The sequence below is a fragment of the Mus musculus genome, chromosome 9 (genome assembly GCF_000001635.26).
Source record: "Mus musculus strain C57BL/6J chromosome 9, GRCm38.p6 C57BL/6J".
NCBI lineage: Eukaryota > Metazoa > Chordata > Mammalia > Rodentia > Muridae > Mus > Mus musculus.
In genome coordinates, this window is record NC_000075.6 from 123,475,977 (window position 1) to 123,492,597 (window position 16,621).

A 16,621-nucleotide genomic window follows, 5' to 3' on the forward strand; every position below is an offset into this window, starting at 1 on the left:
CCACATTAACAATGCTTTCTCCACAGGCCCTATCCACTGGGTCATTCCTGCCAGCTTTGAAACAGGCTCTACTACCTACAATACATTTTCAGTTTCTAAGTTTTGTAGTGCTGATGGTCAAACTCAGGGCCTTGCCTATGATAGGCAATTGATGTTCCACTGAGACAAATCTCCAGCTCTCAGATCTCTCTTTTTATTTTTTTTTCTTTTTGAGACAGTGTTTCACTAAGTTGTCTATGTTAGCCTTGAACTTACTTTTCAGTCCAGAAAGGCCTCAGACTTATGACTCTCCTCTTAAGTAACTAGGATTACACCACCAGATCTAGAAATATTTTGCCTTTTAAACAACTGATAGGCAATAATGAATACATTTTAAAAAATATCCACTCATCCATTCATCCATTAATTCATCCCTTCATTTAATGTGTGTATGTTGGAGGAGTTGAAGCTACTATATAGTTTCTGGAAATCAAACTCAGGTCAGCAGGCTTGGCAGCAAGTGCCTTTACCCGCTGGACCACCTTACAAGCCCTGAACACATCTTTTGAAATACTAGTCAACACATGTTTTCAAGTTCATGAAACAGACAAAAGTGGCCTATATTAAATAATTTTGGCATTAAATAAATGTGCACAGAATTAGGATTTTTTTTCGGTGTCTTCAGTATTGAACAGCGTCAGTAAAACATTCAAACATTGTGTATGGGTGTTTGGCTCACAAGTTTGTCTATGTCACATGCATTCAGTACCTAGAGAGACCAGAAGAGGGTGTTGTGGCAGTGGCGAGCCACCGTGTGGATGCTGGGAATCAAACCCAGGTCCTCTAAAATAACAGCTAGTACTCTTAAGTACTGACCCATCTCTCCAGCCCATGTCCAGCACTTCTAAGGATCACTTGCATAATGGTATATTGGATGCCATCTTTATAAGCTGCTGTTATTATTACTGTAGTTGTTGGGGGATGGAACCCAGGCCCTCATGTATGCCCAGCGAGTGTTCTATCACTGGGTTGTAGCTCTGGGTATAGGAGATTCTTTTAAAATAAAAATATTTAATCCTGGGCTGGAGAGATGGCTCAGCAGTAAAGAGCACACACTGTCCTTGCAAAGGATTGGAGTTCAGTTCCCAGTACTTACACAGGGCGCCACACAGCCACCTACGACTTCAGCTCTGGGGTTTCTGATTCTCTCTCTGGCTTAGAAGAACATCTGTCCTCTCTCCTCCCCCACCTCTCTCTTCCCCTTTCACCTACACACACACACACACACACACACACCATATATACACATAATTTGAAACTAAAATAACTTTAAAACCTAGTTTTAGTATAATGCTTTATAGCAGTACTCACTCTTCAAATTTTATTGTGCAAATCGTCTTCCCATCCCACAGATGCCGTAAAACACAAATCTGGGGTTAGTAGTTTGGGGCTGGAGCCTGGAACTCTTCATTTTCAACAAATATCCTGAACCTTCAGAGTCTACAGGACAGTGAACCATTTTTGTGTTTATAGAATATAAGAATATAAGCACTTCCATATATATTATCTTGTTTGTTCCTCGTCACAGTTTAGAGAGATTTGCCAAGACACATATGTTCAACCAAACCCTGCGCATATACAGGTGTAATGAAGTGGATAACTGATTAGCTGTCAACCAAAAAGGGGCATGCAGACAAATAAACAGCTGGAGCTGACCCTCCATACCTAGAGCTCCACATCTGAACAAGGGCAAGATACTCAGGAAAAGAAAAGGTGTTTATGTTAAACACATACAGATTTCATTTTCTTGTCATGATTCCTGAAAGACAACAAAACAAAACCAAACAAAACTGCTGAGAACTATTTGCATAACATTTACATCTATTAGGTAGTATGAGCAGAGACCTGGAAACATTTAAACTAGATGGGAGAAAGCCTGCAGGTCAGTGACTTCAGTATCCCTGGATTTAAATAGTGTTCAAACCAAGCAGGAAACAAAGGGGTTGTGGGTGGGGGTAACTTTACGGGGAGGTGATTTTAGCTGGGAAGGAAAGAAGAGACACCAGAAGCTGATCAGCAGGCTCTCGGCAGGCACTAGGAAGTTCCATCCACCGGGAGTTCAGGCAGGGAAGGTCCCAAATCAGAGGGAGGGTAGGCGGGGCAGTCAGGCCTGTTTGTAGAAGTGAAGGCGGGATTTCAAAATAAGTCCGGAGTAAGCCTTGAGGGTTCAAGTTCAAGAGTGACAGGCCTGGGATTGGTTTTAGATCACGCTGGCGGCTGTGTGGGAAACGTAAACTATCCCCAGTCACCTCATAGGAGCTATGTGTGTTATCTAGAGCCATGGCAACCTGGAGTGGTGAGAACTGCTTGGGGTTCAAGAAACCCAGTAAGGACGACAAGCCTCTCTGGGCACACTTAGGACGTCCAACACAGATGCTCTCATTCGAGGGGACCCGAGGGAAGCCTGGCGCACCCTTGACTCTCCAGCAGCGGCGGGAAACTGAACAGTCCGCGGCAAAAGTACTGCGGGAATTGCAACTCTCTCCCGGTGCCCAGAGAGGGACGCCAAAACTCGGCGTGCGCATCACTGGCCTGCAGGGGGCGCCCCGCCCCGCCCCGCTCCCGCCCCGCCCTCCGAGCCTCCGCCCCGCCCCGCCCCGCCCCGCCCCGCCCTCCGAGCCTCCGCCCCGCCCCGCCCCGCCCCGCCCTCCGAGCCTCCGCCCGCGCCCCTGCGCGGCCCGGGGCGGGCGCAGCCGGCCAGCGAGCTCCCGGGACTGACGACCCGCGCGCTCACTTCCGCGTCCCGCCGCCGGCCGCCGCCATCGGACAATGGGCCGCGCGCCGCGGCTGCAGTGAGCTCTGCTGGATCCGGCCACCGGCCCCAGGCCAGGGGCTGCCCGGTGTGTTTGCAAGTTCGATTGTTCGACGTGGATGTGAGTTTACTTTTTTTCTGTGGACGTTCTCTGTCTTCTTTCGCCTGTTTTGGGTTTTGTGACTTGGAGAAGAGAACTTTTCTAAGCAGGCCGGGCACGGCTGAAGGCTGCTCTGCCCCCACGTGGACGCTCCCCGGGGGAAAAGAAGTCTGAAAGTAAACTTAGCCCCGCTGGCCTGAAGGCCTCAACTCTGGCTGGACTGTGAGTTTTGGAGTCATGACCTTCTTGCTGGGCAGGTGGGAATCTTTATCTGCCTTAGGCTGGACCTGAAACCTCGGCCAGCACCCAAATCTCCCCCACCACATTCACACCTTGAACCAGGGCTAGGCCCCGGACACTGATCTACAACATGGATAAATACGATGATCTGGGCCTTGAGGCCAGTAAGTTCATCGAGGACCTGAACATGTATGAGGCCTCCAAGGATGGGCTCTTCCGGGTGGACAAGGGTGCTGGCAACAACCCAGAATTTGAGGAAACTCGAAGGGTGTTCGCGACCAAGATGGCCAAAATCCACCTCCAGCAGCAGCAACAGCAGCAGCTCCTACAGGAGGAGGCCCTACCTAGGGCAGGCAGAAGCCCGGTCAACGGTGGGAACCGTCAGGGTGCGAGCGGCAAGCTGGCTGCAGATGGGGCCGCTAAGCCTCCTCTGGCTGTGCCAACAGTGGCACCTGGATTAGCTACTACCACTGCGGCCGCGCAGCCCTCGTACCCATCTCAGGAGCAGAGGATCAGGCCATCTGCCCATGGTGCAAGGCCTGGCAGTCAGAACTGTGGTTCCAGGGAGGGGCCTGTGAGTTCCCAGAGACCTGCTTTACACGGCCTGAGTCCCTCCTGTGAAGACCCTTCCTGCCTCACTCACGGAGACTATTATGACAATTTCTCTTTGGCAAGCCCACAGTGGGGTGATAAACCTGAAGGGTGCCCCAGCGTGAGTCTGGGTGTAGGAAGTGGATGGCCTGGTTGCCCAGGGAATGACTCCACATTGCCCAAATCCTGTGGAGACCATCACCCTTACCAGCCACAGCTCTCCACAGTGTGCTCTGGCAGGTCTTTTGAAAGTGGCATCAGTGGCCAGGACGGTGGCATTGGTGGCCATAGCAGCGAGAAGCCAACAGGCCTTTGGTCCACTGCCTCCTCTCAGCGAGTGAACCTCGGTTTTTCTTCCATGGGCTTGGAGAATGGGACCTCCGCTCAACCCAAGGGCACAACTGTTTCAGCACCGATGGTCCCTAGCAGCGCCAGCCAAGGAGCTTGTCCGAAAAGAGATTCAGGTCTGGGATATGAGGCTTCAGGCAGGGTCTTCAAACCCCTTGTGGACACTCAGCCTTGGCTGCAGGATGGGCCCAAGTCTTACCTCTCAGTTTCTGCTCCATTATCCTCGACAGCTGGCAAGGACAGTACCCAGCCAGGTATGACCACCGGGCTGGATCCTAAGTTTGGATGCGTGGAGTCTGGCACTAGTCCCAAGCCCAGCCCCACCAGTAACGTCCATCCGGTAATGTCCACTCCATCTGAGTTATCTTGTAAAGAGAGTTCTCCCAGCTGGTCCACTGACAGTAGTCTGGAACCTGTGCTCCCAGGGAGTCCCACCCCCTCCAGGGTGAGATTGCCCTGCCAGACCCTCGCACCGGGCCCTGAGCTTGGACCCTCCACTGCGGAATTGAAGTTGGAAGCCCTCACCCAGCGTCTGGAGCGAGAGATGGATGCTCACCCCAAAGCGGACTACTTCGGTAAGTAAGATGCTTTGGAGTTGCCTGTGGTGGAGCGATGGTGTCCCCACCAGGATGCTATTATTTCTCCTTCCTCTTTCAGCTACTTCTGCTCCTTTAGAAACTTGAAAGCAGCTGCGGGCAGAAAGCAGCCTTTTGCATATGGGAGTTACCCATGTGAGCAGAGTGAAGCAGGGTGGGATTGCTCATAACTGCCCTCAAAAAAGGGAAATGAAGCTGGGAGGTGGTGATGCTCGCCTGTAATTCCGACACTTGGGAGGCAGACGCAGGAGGATCTCTGAGTTCGAGGCCAGCCTGGTCTATTATAGCTAGAGTTCCAGAACAGCCAGGGCTACACAGAGAAATCCTGCTTTGACCAAACCAAACCAAACCAAATCAACAAACAAAACAAAACAAAACAAAAAAGAGGGAAATTCTGTGAGTTTGTGTTTCAAGGGTTTGAGGTACCACCTCAAGCTTCTTGCAGTGACTGGCTTGAGCTGACCAAATTTGTGGTTGTTCTACATGGTATAAATGTGTGGGATGTGTGGCTTTTGTTTCTTGTCTTCTGTTCATATGGTGGTTCTGCAGGTAGCCATGGACCAGCATCATATCTTTGCCTAGATGCTGGTTACAAAAGGAAATCATTAGCCCCTCCCTGGATCTGCTGCAGCAGGAGCTCAGGGTAAGATCGGAGAAGGAGAGAGACTTCTGCAGGATCACGATAACAACTGGGCCAGGTGCCTCTTGACTCAGTCCACACCCAGCACCAGCCAGCAGCAGGCGATACCCGAAGGTGTGACCTGACACAAGGTGAAGGTGCTTCTCCAGGCTTTTACCCAAAGTTGCAGATTTCATTCTCTCTTCTAAAAAAAACCCACACACTCTTTACAGACGACTGGCTTCGACTTTTTTTTCTACACGATGTTTGGAGGCAGCAAGAACGTGGCTGTATTCCTTTGTTGAAAACAGTTGCCTGTCTCATGGGAGCGGGTGGCTTGGAAAGACAGCTTGTGTTTAGGAGTCTGTGGCTTTTTTCATCTTTTAATTTTCTCTCTCTCTCTCTCTCTCTCTCTCTCTCTCTCTCTCTCTCTCTCTCTCTTTCTCTCTCTCTCTCTCTCTCTCTCCATTTTTGGCCTCTTGAGTAGTGGGTTCATGATTTCTCTGAAGTCCAAGTCCTCCCAAATGGTGGCTTCACCAGTAGAGGAGGCCGGGACACGGAAGACCCTTGAGGGAAAGATGCTGGCTTTTCCCACTCTCCAAAAGAACCCATTTTTCCTGAGGCCTTAGGCGGGTCACCAGCCCAAGGAGATGGGCCATGGGCAGATATGCAGTCCATAGTAGGACTAGGATCTGCTTAGTATGAGCAGCTCTGGGAACTAGTGCTCACGACACTCAGCAGTCAGAGGTCATGGTTGCTATTAACTAGTTTCTTCTTAGATTTATTTTATTTTATGTATTTGAGTGTTTTGTCTGTGTGTATGTATGTATAGCACATGCATGTCTAATGTTGGTAGAAATCAGGAAATGGCATCAGCTTGCCTGAGATTGGAGTTACAGGTGGTTATGAGCCCCCATGTGGGTGCTGGGAATTGAACCCTGGTCCTCTGCAAGAGCAACAAGTGCCCTTAACTGCTGAGCTACCCCTCTAGCTCCTTGTTTATTTTTTAAAGCATAAAGCACTATCATGTTGTGAACTGTCCCATCTTGTTTGCAAAGCATGGCCTTGAAAAATAATATTTAGCTGGAGATGTAGTGGATCCTTTAATTTAAACTTATTAAGTTTTTGATTTAAAGCTCATAGAACAAAAACATCTATTCGGGGGCGATGGTTTACGTTTGTCATCAGAGCAACGATATTGACCTCTACTCTATTCATTCAGCCCCAACCACTGGTCACCTGTCTGGGTTGTGCTCTGGGCTAGGCCTTGGGAATACATGGTGGATAGACAGTGCAGTGCAAGCAGCAGGAAACGAGCAAGTACTAGGGAGAGAAGTACTAGGTAGAGTATGAGGATGAAGCCTTGGCCTGTGGGTGACATTACTTGTTTTGAACTGGGTCATGAAGTGCGGTCTCAACTGAGAAGATTGCATTTGGGCAGAAGCTTGAAGGACAGGGATGGCAGGACCACTGTGTATCTCTGTAGGGAAAGGGTGGGGTTGGTGGAGTTTATGCCAGGGGAGTCTGCCCTGTGGCTGCTTTGATGGTAGAGTGTCTATCTCTGACTGATCATGTGGCAGGGAAATTCCTCCCTTTAAGGACTGAGCAGGCAAGTTTTAACAGACCATCTGCTTTCCTAGGCAGCCCCTCCCTTGACTATAAAAAGAATTGACTAGACCTCATAGGCCCCCTCCCTAGGTCTCATGGCACTTGCAAAATTCAGTATATATTAAATCATGGTTACCTTTTACTTCCAGGTAGAATATTATTCCATGGCACAGCACTTTTGCCAAAGGGAGCTGAGGTATTCTCTCACTATCAGTCAATAGAATTCTAGTTAGAAGAAGCAAAAAAGACTGATGTTTGGTTTGTTAGCCTAGCCTTCCTGAGCTAGACTGAAGAGGTCTCTTGAGCATCTGTTCTGGGCGAGCATTTGGCTGATCCCCTTCATGGCCAGTGAGTGCTGTTGGATTCTGAAGATGTCCAGTTTCTGGGTATTTAATGGTTTTTGAATTTTTATTAACGGGAGAGGGGTAGGTGGGCACCATGGTATGTGTATGGAGGTTAGAAGAAAATTTGCAGGAGTCAATTCTCATTCCACCATGTGGACCCTGGGGACAGGCTTGGCAGCAAGTGCCTTTACCTGTTGAGCCATCTTGCTGGCCCTGGTTTTTGATTATTTGTTAGCTCAGCACTAAAGGTACTTCTGCCCTTCCAGTCTCAGCTTCATGAGTGGTGTGACTGTGGACATCAGCTTGCATCTGGTTCGTTTATGTGTCTAGACCGGCCTTATTTCTTTCCACTCACCCCACTGTGACGCTGTGTTCTCTGGGACTCTTCGGTGGCTCTTTCTTGTCCATGAGGAAATAAGATTGTGCATATTTGTGAACAGTAGACAGCATACCATTTCAGCACAAAGGACAGGAGGCAGGTGGGGGCACTTGGTGCTGCCATTCCTCAGACTCCTGTCATTTCTTTGTGTTTCACAATCCTCTCTATTAGGTCTCTGGAAACATTCAGTCATATGTCCTCAGCTATTTTCATCACCCCCTGTGTGTAAGACATGAGATCTCCCTCCTGTCCAGCCCTGGCCCATCCTTTCCCACCCTACCCAGTCCCTCCTCTGCTCTGGTAACCACTGGTCTGTTCTCTGCTTCTTTGAAATCAACCCTTAACTTTTATGTCTGAGTGACAGTATGTGGTATCTGTCTCTCTCTGCCTGATTTACTTCATTTCATATGGTGAGAGCTGCTGATGCTTTGTCAGGGGTGCGTTTGGGCTCCCGGATTCCCTGCTGCTCATTGCTCCTAGAAGATACTATTCATGCAGTACAGCTTCGGTTCTCATGAAGCTCTTCGTGCCACAGAGAGGAGATGAAGATTCATTGCCTTGTTTATTTAGGCCCCAACTTTTCCTCCTCCCTCTGGGTCCTCTGCTCCCATACTAAGGCCCAAACAAAGCACCCATCTCAGCCTGGCTTTCTTGGAAGCTGACTCTGAGACTTAATTTTGGAGGGTGCTCACTGAGTGGTACATTTGGGGTCCATATCTGACCTCATAGGGAGGCAGCAAAGTCCAATGTCATCCTGACCTGGCTTTCATACACTTCCTCCAGGGATCAGTCACTGGATGTGGGTTGCCCTGGGAGTTGGGTCACCTAGGGTGGAGTGTTTTGTGAAGCTGGGGTAGTCCCCCTAGGGCTGATGACTGGAGAAGCTACCCACCAGTCTCATACTAGTATCTGAGTCACTGTTCCATCAATGAAACACCCATCATAACCCCACCTCTGGTGCTGGAGAGGACATGTGACCTTGGGGACCCTGGTTCTGATAATAGCCGCCAAGCATTGGGAGACACTGTTGTTAGCTAATCTTCACAGCTCGGCCACCGTTATAAACAAGGAACTGTGGCAAAAAGTTCAGTGACTTGCCCCCAGACCACCCAGCTTTTTCTTTTAGCTCTCTTAGGGACTAGCTGGTCTCCCAAGTCTGGCTTAGGTATCCTCTGCTCATCTACACAGGAGAATGCAAGCTCTTGCCCAGCTGAGAGAAGGCTCTGCGCCCCCCTGCTAGGTACATGAGTGAGAGTCTGAAGATGAGACTACATAGGTTGAAGAGTCTCCTTTCCCCAGAAGTAGAGAACGGACCTCTCCCCACTTACGAAGACACAGAGAGACTGACTTTATCTTCAGCTTTTCAGTGCTTGATCCTGTACTTAGGCACCAGGACACAGGATACGATTTCCCCTGGGAATGGCTCTGTCCCTGCCTGGGCCCAGCAAGCCCCACTGGTTTCATTTTAGTGGCTATGTAGGAGATGAGTTGAGCAGCCTAAACAAGAAGCAGTCACAAACTGTCCTGTCTGTTCTTCTGTGTAACATTTTTATTGTTTTTCTTTACTTTTACTTTTTTGAAACAGGGGTCTTATGTAGCCCAGGCTAGCCTTGAGTTCTTTATGTAGCTGCAGATAACCTTGGACTGCTGATCTTCCTGCATCCACCTCCTGAGTGGTAGAATTATAGGCACACAGGCCAACCTCTTTGACTTAAGATTTTTTTAAAAGATTTATTTATTTATTTACTTACTTATTTATTATATATAAGTACACTGTAGCTGTCTTCAGACACACCAGAAGAGGGTGTCAGATCTCATTACAGATGGTTGTGAGCCACGATGTGGTTGCTGGGATTTGAACTCAGGACCTCTAGAAGAGCAGTCAGTGCTCTTAACAGCTGAGCCATCTCTCCAGCCCCGTCTTATGATCTTTTAAGCACATCTTATCTGACTTTGCTAGTGGCAGTATGAGGTGTGGGGCTGAATTCTAAGCTGGGTGGAGATTATAGGCTAGACATTCAATAGAGGAGCACCCCCAGAAGTCTAGAGCAGAGTAAACTACTCACAGAGCAAACACAACCTGTCCTTAGCATAAGATGACTACGGAGCACAGCATTACCCGAGAAGCCTCTGGAGCCTGTATAGTCATTGGTGTCCTCTGGGATTCACAGCAGAAAGCATGTGATTTGAGGTAGCCTATCATGACATGAGAACATGTGAAGACATCTGTGGTGGTTTTGGCAGAAGCATTACATGCAGGAAAGGCAAACTCAATACCAGAATTTCTATCTCCTCCGGTAAGAACAGAACGTTGTCCTTTCCATGGAGGGTCAGTGTAGTCAGGCTGTCACCAGGTTGCTGGCTGGTCATCTTGGGGAATGGTGTCATATCTGGGGCTCAGTGTTGGTCTCTGCTGTTGGCAGATTGTCATTTAGCAATAGCTATAGTCAGGCCAGTCTTAGTGAGTGGAAGTCCATGTTGCTGAGCCTAAGTATAACTCCACTTCTGGTACCAACTTTTGTATTAGTCAGAGTTCTCTAGAGTCACAGAACTTATAGAATGAATCTCCCTGTCTCCCTGTCCTTCTGTCTCTGTCTGTCTGTCTGTCTGTCTCTCTCAGCAGGCAGCCAGGAGGGTCTCTTCTGCACTGGGCAGAGCTTAAGCACAGGGCCTCAAAACCCACTCCCACAGAGATGCACTTCCTCCAACAAGGCTACACCTCTTAATAGTAGCACTTCCCATAGGCCAAGCATATTCAGATCACTACAACATCACAGTGTTTGGGAATGAGTGGAAATTCCATGGGTCATCTGAGCAAAATGAGGTCTAGGGATGGCCAGGAGTTGGTGATGTTGCTACACAGAAAGCCCTACTGCAGGATACTATGATATGAGGAAATGACAGAGGTGCTTTCCTTCTGTGTGCTCAGTGGTTAGGATTCAGACATTTTGCTCCTCTGTATCTTCTGACAGACTTCTCACCCACATTTCAGCTTTGTGCCTGCCCAGCTGCACTTTCCTGACATCTCCCTTCAGAGATGTCAGGGGCACATGACCAGGCAACCTCCTGGCTTCATTGAGCTGCACGCCCCTCAGTCAATCTGACAGATGCACTGGGCATCTGAGGCAGTCCCTGCTGGGCCCTATGCTCTTGGCTGAGATGATAGGGAAGGACACAGGGGTCAGAGTCTGATCTGGCACCATGATAAGATCTGCACTTCCTCTAAGGTCCCTAAGTACTTTGGCCTTGCTTACTCTGCAATCCCATCCCCACTAGTGTTCCCCCAACTGCCCTGGCTGTTCCCAATAGATAGATACCTGCCTGCCGATCTCCCTCCAGGCATCCTGATTTTCTGGAAACAGAGCTGTAACTGACCTGGCTTCCTCGCCAGCAGTTCCCTGTCCCATCATGCCTTCTCTCTGAGGTCTGCCCATCCTTGGGAGGGTGTGTTCCTACTCTTTTACTTTAACCCCACCCCCTACCCCTCCTTTCAGAGCACAAACCAAAACTGATCTTTGACATGACTGTTCTTGCTAGAGCTTCCAAAAAATTTTGTTTCTTTTTGTTTGCTGCCTACTTGCTGCTAGGAGGCAGAACTGTGGAAGAACGGACTCACTTGGAATCAGAAAGCCAGGTATCCTGGCTCAATGCTGTTGGCAGCCCAAGGGTTAATGCTGAGAAATCCGTCTCTGCTGAGCCAGCAGCCTCCGAGCATCTTGTTCAGGCCCAGAAGTCTTAAGATGTGACACTTGGTATGATCAACATCTGGTCAGCTAAGAGGGCCTGAGCAACATCATTAGTTATTGTGGACACCTGGGGAAATCCGGATCTGGTTTCCTAGACCCATCTCCTTTCCAAACTGCTACAGAATTAGTAACAGCTTTGTTTTTAGTTACATTTTCAATGACAAGTAGTAACCATTTTTTCTTTGTATACTCTGGAAAACACATAATTATCTTTGTATTTGCTTTTTCAGACAGGGTCTCATTACGTAGTTCTGGCTATCCTAGAATTTACTATGTAGACTAGGCTGACCTTGAGTTCACAGAGATCAACCTGCCTCTGCCTTTGCCTCTGAAGTGCTGGGATTAAAATAGTGATTCTCAACTAAATGCTTCAACCCCTTAATATTGTTTCTCATGTTGTGGTGACCCCATGTCATAAAATTATTTCATTGCTACTTCATAGCTGTAATTTTGCTACTGTTATGAATCGTAATATAAATATTTGATACAAAGGCTATCTGATATTCGACCCTTTTGGGAATCTTGACCTACAGATTGAGAACCCCTGGATCAAAGGAAGTAGCCCTTATGCCTGGCTAGAAAATATATAATTAAAAAGACAAAGTGTGTGTGGGGCTATTACACACCTATACTCCCAGTATTCTGTAGGAGGATTGCTCTAAGTTCAAGATCAGTCTGAGCTACATCATTGAGACCTTGTCTCAAAAAAAAAAAAAAAGAAAGAAAAGAAAAAGTAAAACACAATTAAAAGTGTATTAAGAGCCAGGGAGATGACTTAGTGGATACAGATACTTGCTGCCATGACTTATGACCTGAGTGAATTCAGTCCCTGAAACCCATGTCGTGGAAATGGAGAATTTATGCCCATAAATTGTCCTTGGACCTCCATAGGCATCCTGTGATAGGAGCAAATGTGCATGCCTGTGTTTGTGTATATGTGTGTGTGTACACATTAAATAATTATAAAATAATAATAATATTGCTTTAGAAAGGACTCGGAGTTTACCTTAAGAGTAGTCATTGGTTTAAGAGCAGCTGGGACCACGAGTTTGTGGTACTTTTTCTTTTTTACTGGCATGTCCTTGGGCACCACCCTGGATGCCCGTGGCACTGTAGACAAGGCTGGCCCTCTGCTGATCATCCAACACAGAATAATAGCCTGGGGCCTCACACTGTTTGCCCTGGTCTTTCCTTCTGTGTCCCAGTGCCTCGCGTCGAGTAGGGCTCAGTGGATCTGTGCTGGAGAAATGGAGGGATGCTCCTTAGGGTGGGAAGATGTAAGGACTGGCTTTTTAACCAAGTTAGCACACTTAACAGTTGGGTAAAATTTGTCAGGAACTTACTTTTCATAGCATACCACGTGTATTTTTAATCCTCTTTGCAGCCCTACTGCCTCCCCTTTTACAGTTGGGGAAAGCAAGGTGCATAAGAGGTCAGGGATCTGCCCACTGACCAAGCACCTTTGCCATCCAGTATTTCTGGAAACTCAAGGGCTTCCTGACTACAGAGCTTACTGGAGCCTCATTCTTCTCTGGCACCCACACTATCTAGAGTAGCTAGATCCTTGTCTTGCAGCTCTGCCCAGCATCTATGTCTTCTGCCCAGAAGCCTGTTCCCCTAGAAGTGCTTCCCTACTGTGCTATGACAGGTCTCTCTCTCTCTCTCTCTCTCTCTCTCTCTCTCTCTCTGTGTGTGTGTGTGTGTGTGTGTGTGTGTAGGGAATGTGGCTGCCCAATGCCTGGCCTTTGACTGTTCATGTTCCACTAAGGCCTGTGGGCTATGATGAGTGGGCTACACCATTGGAGTGCTTGCCTGACCTCCCAGAGTGTTGTAGGCATAGCTGGAGTGTGCTGGACCACACTTTTCTTGGAAACATTCTGTATACTTGTCCCCAGGCAGTGTCCAGAGGGACACGAACCAAACTTAGATGAAACTATGCTAAGTATATCTGCCAAGCTGAACGGAAGCTTTACACTGCAACAAAACAGGTCACCAGATTTTCCAAAACAGGGGGTTTGGCCAGAGAATATTTATAGCTACTCCAGAGTTTGTTTTTCATTTTATCCCTCCTGGGGAAACAAGCTGGACATAGGTCTGACAGTCATGCTGTGAGAGACTTTCTACTTGACCATCTCAAGTAGATGACTTTAAGGTGTACAGCTGGGTTATTATTTTTTTTTTTAAGTTTTATAAGCTTTGAGTGTAGACATGGTTCACTTCCTTCCTCCTCTTTCTTGCTCTGTGTGATTTATCTCTGTGTCCCGAGAGAGGGAGAACAGGTTACCTCTGTTGGTTATTAGAGGTTTGAGGAGAACATATCAGGAGCCTGTTGCACATAAAGTTATGGAAGCCTGCCGGATGCTGCTTATCTTTTAAGTTTTGGGAGCTATAATGATCAAGATCCTTGGAGGACCAAGTGGACAAGTTCCCCACCCCCATCATGCAGAACCTGAGTCGGGTGATTGAGTTACAGCAGCCCTGTGCTGGGCAACAGGTGGTGGCCATTTCAGGCAGCGTCCGTAGCAGGTTTGCTTCTGCTGCCTTCTGACCTGCTGCCTTCTGCAGCTTCTCCATTCTCCTGAGCCTCCAGCCTCCAGGCTTTTCCTTTAGCAGGGTGGGACCACGTTGGCTCACATGGTCACACCCTGAGGTTTCTGAATCTGCTGGTGTCTCCTGCTCTCCTTCCACCACAGTTTGCTTCCTGACGACTCAGTAGAGTGGCAGTTTTAGAAAGAGCTGGACCTCAGGGGCAGCTGTGGCTGGCTCCACAGAGTTTGCTGACAGAGCTGTCCCTGGTATTAACCAACTCCATGGGGAGCAGGTCCCTAGTGTGCTGCTTTTGGACCGTGTGAGCTTGAGCATTTTATTTCAATCTTCTGCTCTTTGGGAACTGGATGACCCGAGTTTTCAGGCAGTGAGGGTTTTTCCTGCTGCTGAATAGAAGGACGTTCTCATCTCTGAGAGTGACAGTAGTTCAGGCATAATCTTCAAATGATGACAACGACGATGATGATGATAATGATGATGGTGTGTGTGTGTGTGTGTGTGTACATGTGTTGGTTAACTTGGATAGAGTCTTCTTTAGACACTGTGTATATTCATCACTTGGAAAGGAGGAATAAGTTTATGTGTTGGTGAGCTTGAAAAATTTTCACCTTCTTCTGTAGAGAAGCTAGGGACGGTGGAAGCCCAGGGAAGGTATGAAAAACATGTGTGCACAGTGCCCTGATAAATTTGCTTATATCCATGAAATCACACAGGGTGTGGGGGTCTCTACAAGATTTGAGTTGTGTTTATTTTGACTTGCTCTGGACCAGGCTCAGGTCACTGGCTGAGAGCAACTTCCCTGAAGTACCAGAAGCCACCTCTCTCTCTTTTCTAGTTCTTTGGCATCTCATAGTGAGGCATTGTGTTCCCTAGAGACTTACGGGGCTAGGCAGTAGTCCTACTGTGAACTGGGAGACAGGGATAGGGTGAAGTGGAGAGCAGTTGAAGCCTCCCCCCCCCCCATGCTACCCCAAGGTGGTCATTGTATCACCTTCAAAATCTCCCAGAAGCCCAGGCCAGGTCTCCAAAACTATGTGGGGTTGGCTATCCAGAAATAGATGTGTGACAGAAAGACTGCTCTAGGGAGGGGAAAGAATGGCTCAGGATGTGGGGTGTGTAGATAGAGGAGGAAGAAGTCAAGGAAGCTGCAGGCAGCTTAGCCACTCACACGGTGGGGGTAGGGTAGCTTCCGCCTGGTCCCTTAGAGAGCCCCACAAAACCCCCAGGGACAAGCTCACCAAATCCCAGGCAGATTGGGATAAAGTAGAGTTACGTGCTGGCTGGAACATGCGGTTCTCTCTGAAGGGACATTCCTATTACACTAAGTCAGACTTGGGGCTGTTTGTGGGAATGCAGAGGCACACAAACGTGGACCTTCATCTGTCTGCTCTGTGCCTCTGTTTTCCCATAAGTTAAATGAGCATCTGGTTGTAGTGAAAACTGAGTTGGCTAATGTAGCTATCTGAGCTATCCAGTGTGGAAGACTGCAGACGCGTAGCTGCTAAGCACATCACCAGGTGGTCCGTCTGAGCTGAGAAGTCCTTTAAGCATGAAATGTACTCTGGAGTTTGAAGATTTGGTGTGAAGAAAGAATGCGTATTAGTATTTCTATATGAGCTGGGTGTGGTGGCTCAAACCTGTGATCCCAGCGCTTTGGAGACAGAAGCAGGAAGATACCAAAGTTCAAGGTCAATTTGCATATATATATACATATATATATATATATATATATATATATATATATCACATAAATTCTATGTAAAAATGAGACTTTTGGACACTACAGGCTAAGCAAAATGTTATTCAGTAGTTTCACTCTTGGAGTATACTGTTTGGAAATGTGAGATCATGCTGGCTTGTCTCAAGTTTTTGGAAGCACTCAGGATAGAATATGGCAGATAGTGTGGGTCCCTTACTGTTTAAGATGTATTACTGTATTCTCAAAAGTACCAAGGCATCATCAGTTACTTTCCCCACCTGAAAGATGATGCCAGGTGATGTGTTCAGAGACACAGAGTCTTAAAGATTTTGGAATTGCCACCCACGCTGTGCACCGGAGGCAAGGATGGGAGGAGTTCGGGTGCTGCTTTGGAGTGTGTGCTCCCTAGGGAAAAGCTATAGAAGGTCTCAAGCTGCTGCCTCACAGGGCAGGGTGGAGCAGGTGGTGATGACAGCGGAGATAACTTGCTGGTTCTTTAAATGTACTCTTCTGTTAGTGAGTGAAGGCAGAGTCCTAAGACTGCTCATCCCACAGGGTCTGGGATGTCAAAGGTAGCAAGCACTTCCTGTCCAGAAAAAGATGATTTGGGAATTGGCTCCTTGGAGACTGCAGGCTACCAGTCTGCTTGTCGATGCTCTGCCCTGCCATGGGGCTCTGTAGCTTTGCCTAGTGTTAAGCCCACCTAGAGGCCTGTTGGGAGGGAAGGTGGCAGGCAGCCAAGTTGGGGCACGGGCTGGGAGGTGTTCCAGGCGGCTTCCACCCTTGGCCTGACAGAGCTGGGGCTGTGCGCTCCTGTGGCAAGGGTTTAACAGAGGCTCCTTGTTGGCCAGCCAGAGGTCAGTGTGAGAAACTGAATAGACGGGAGCTGGCAGCAACCTCTCTTCTGCCTGTGGCCCCTGACTGCAGCTCTCTGTCTGACCCATGCATGGAAGTGGGTGTGTAGTGTGTGGAAGAGACAGCTCTACCCAAGTTCATAGCCAGAGAGCAAAGAA

General features: G+C 48.2%; 1 protein-coding gene across 2 annotated transcripts in view; it reads left to right on the forward strand.

Moving 5' to 3' along the window:
* Positions 1-2,684: 2,684 nt before the first annotated feature.
* The window catches only part of Limd1 (LIM domains containing 1), a 42,892-nt gene continuing 28,955 nt past the window's right edge, over positions 2,685-16,621 (forward strand). The window contains exons 1-2 of one of the 2 annotated variants that reach the window (XM_011242977.2): positions 2,685-4,645; positions 5,249-5,407. In XM_011242977.2, coding sequence (XP_011241279.1) covers positions 3,262-4,645; positions 5,249-5,313 — 1,449 coding nt within the window. In that variant the 5' untranslated portion in view covers positions 2,685-3,261 and the 3' untranslated portion in view covers positions 5,314-5,407. Of the gene's footprint in view, positions 4,646-5,248; positions 5,408-16,621 lie in introns of those variants that run through there. The other variant, NM_013860.2, reaches the window with a different exon arrangement.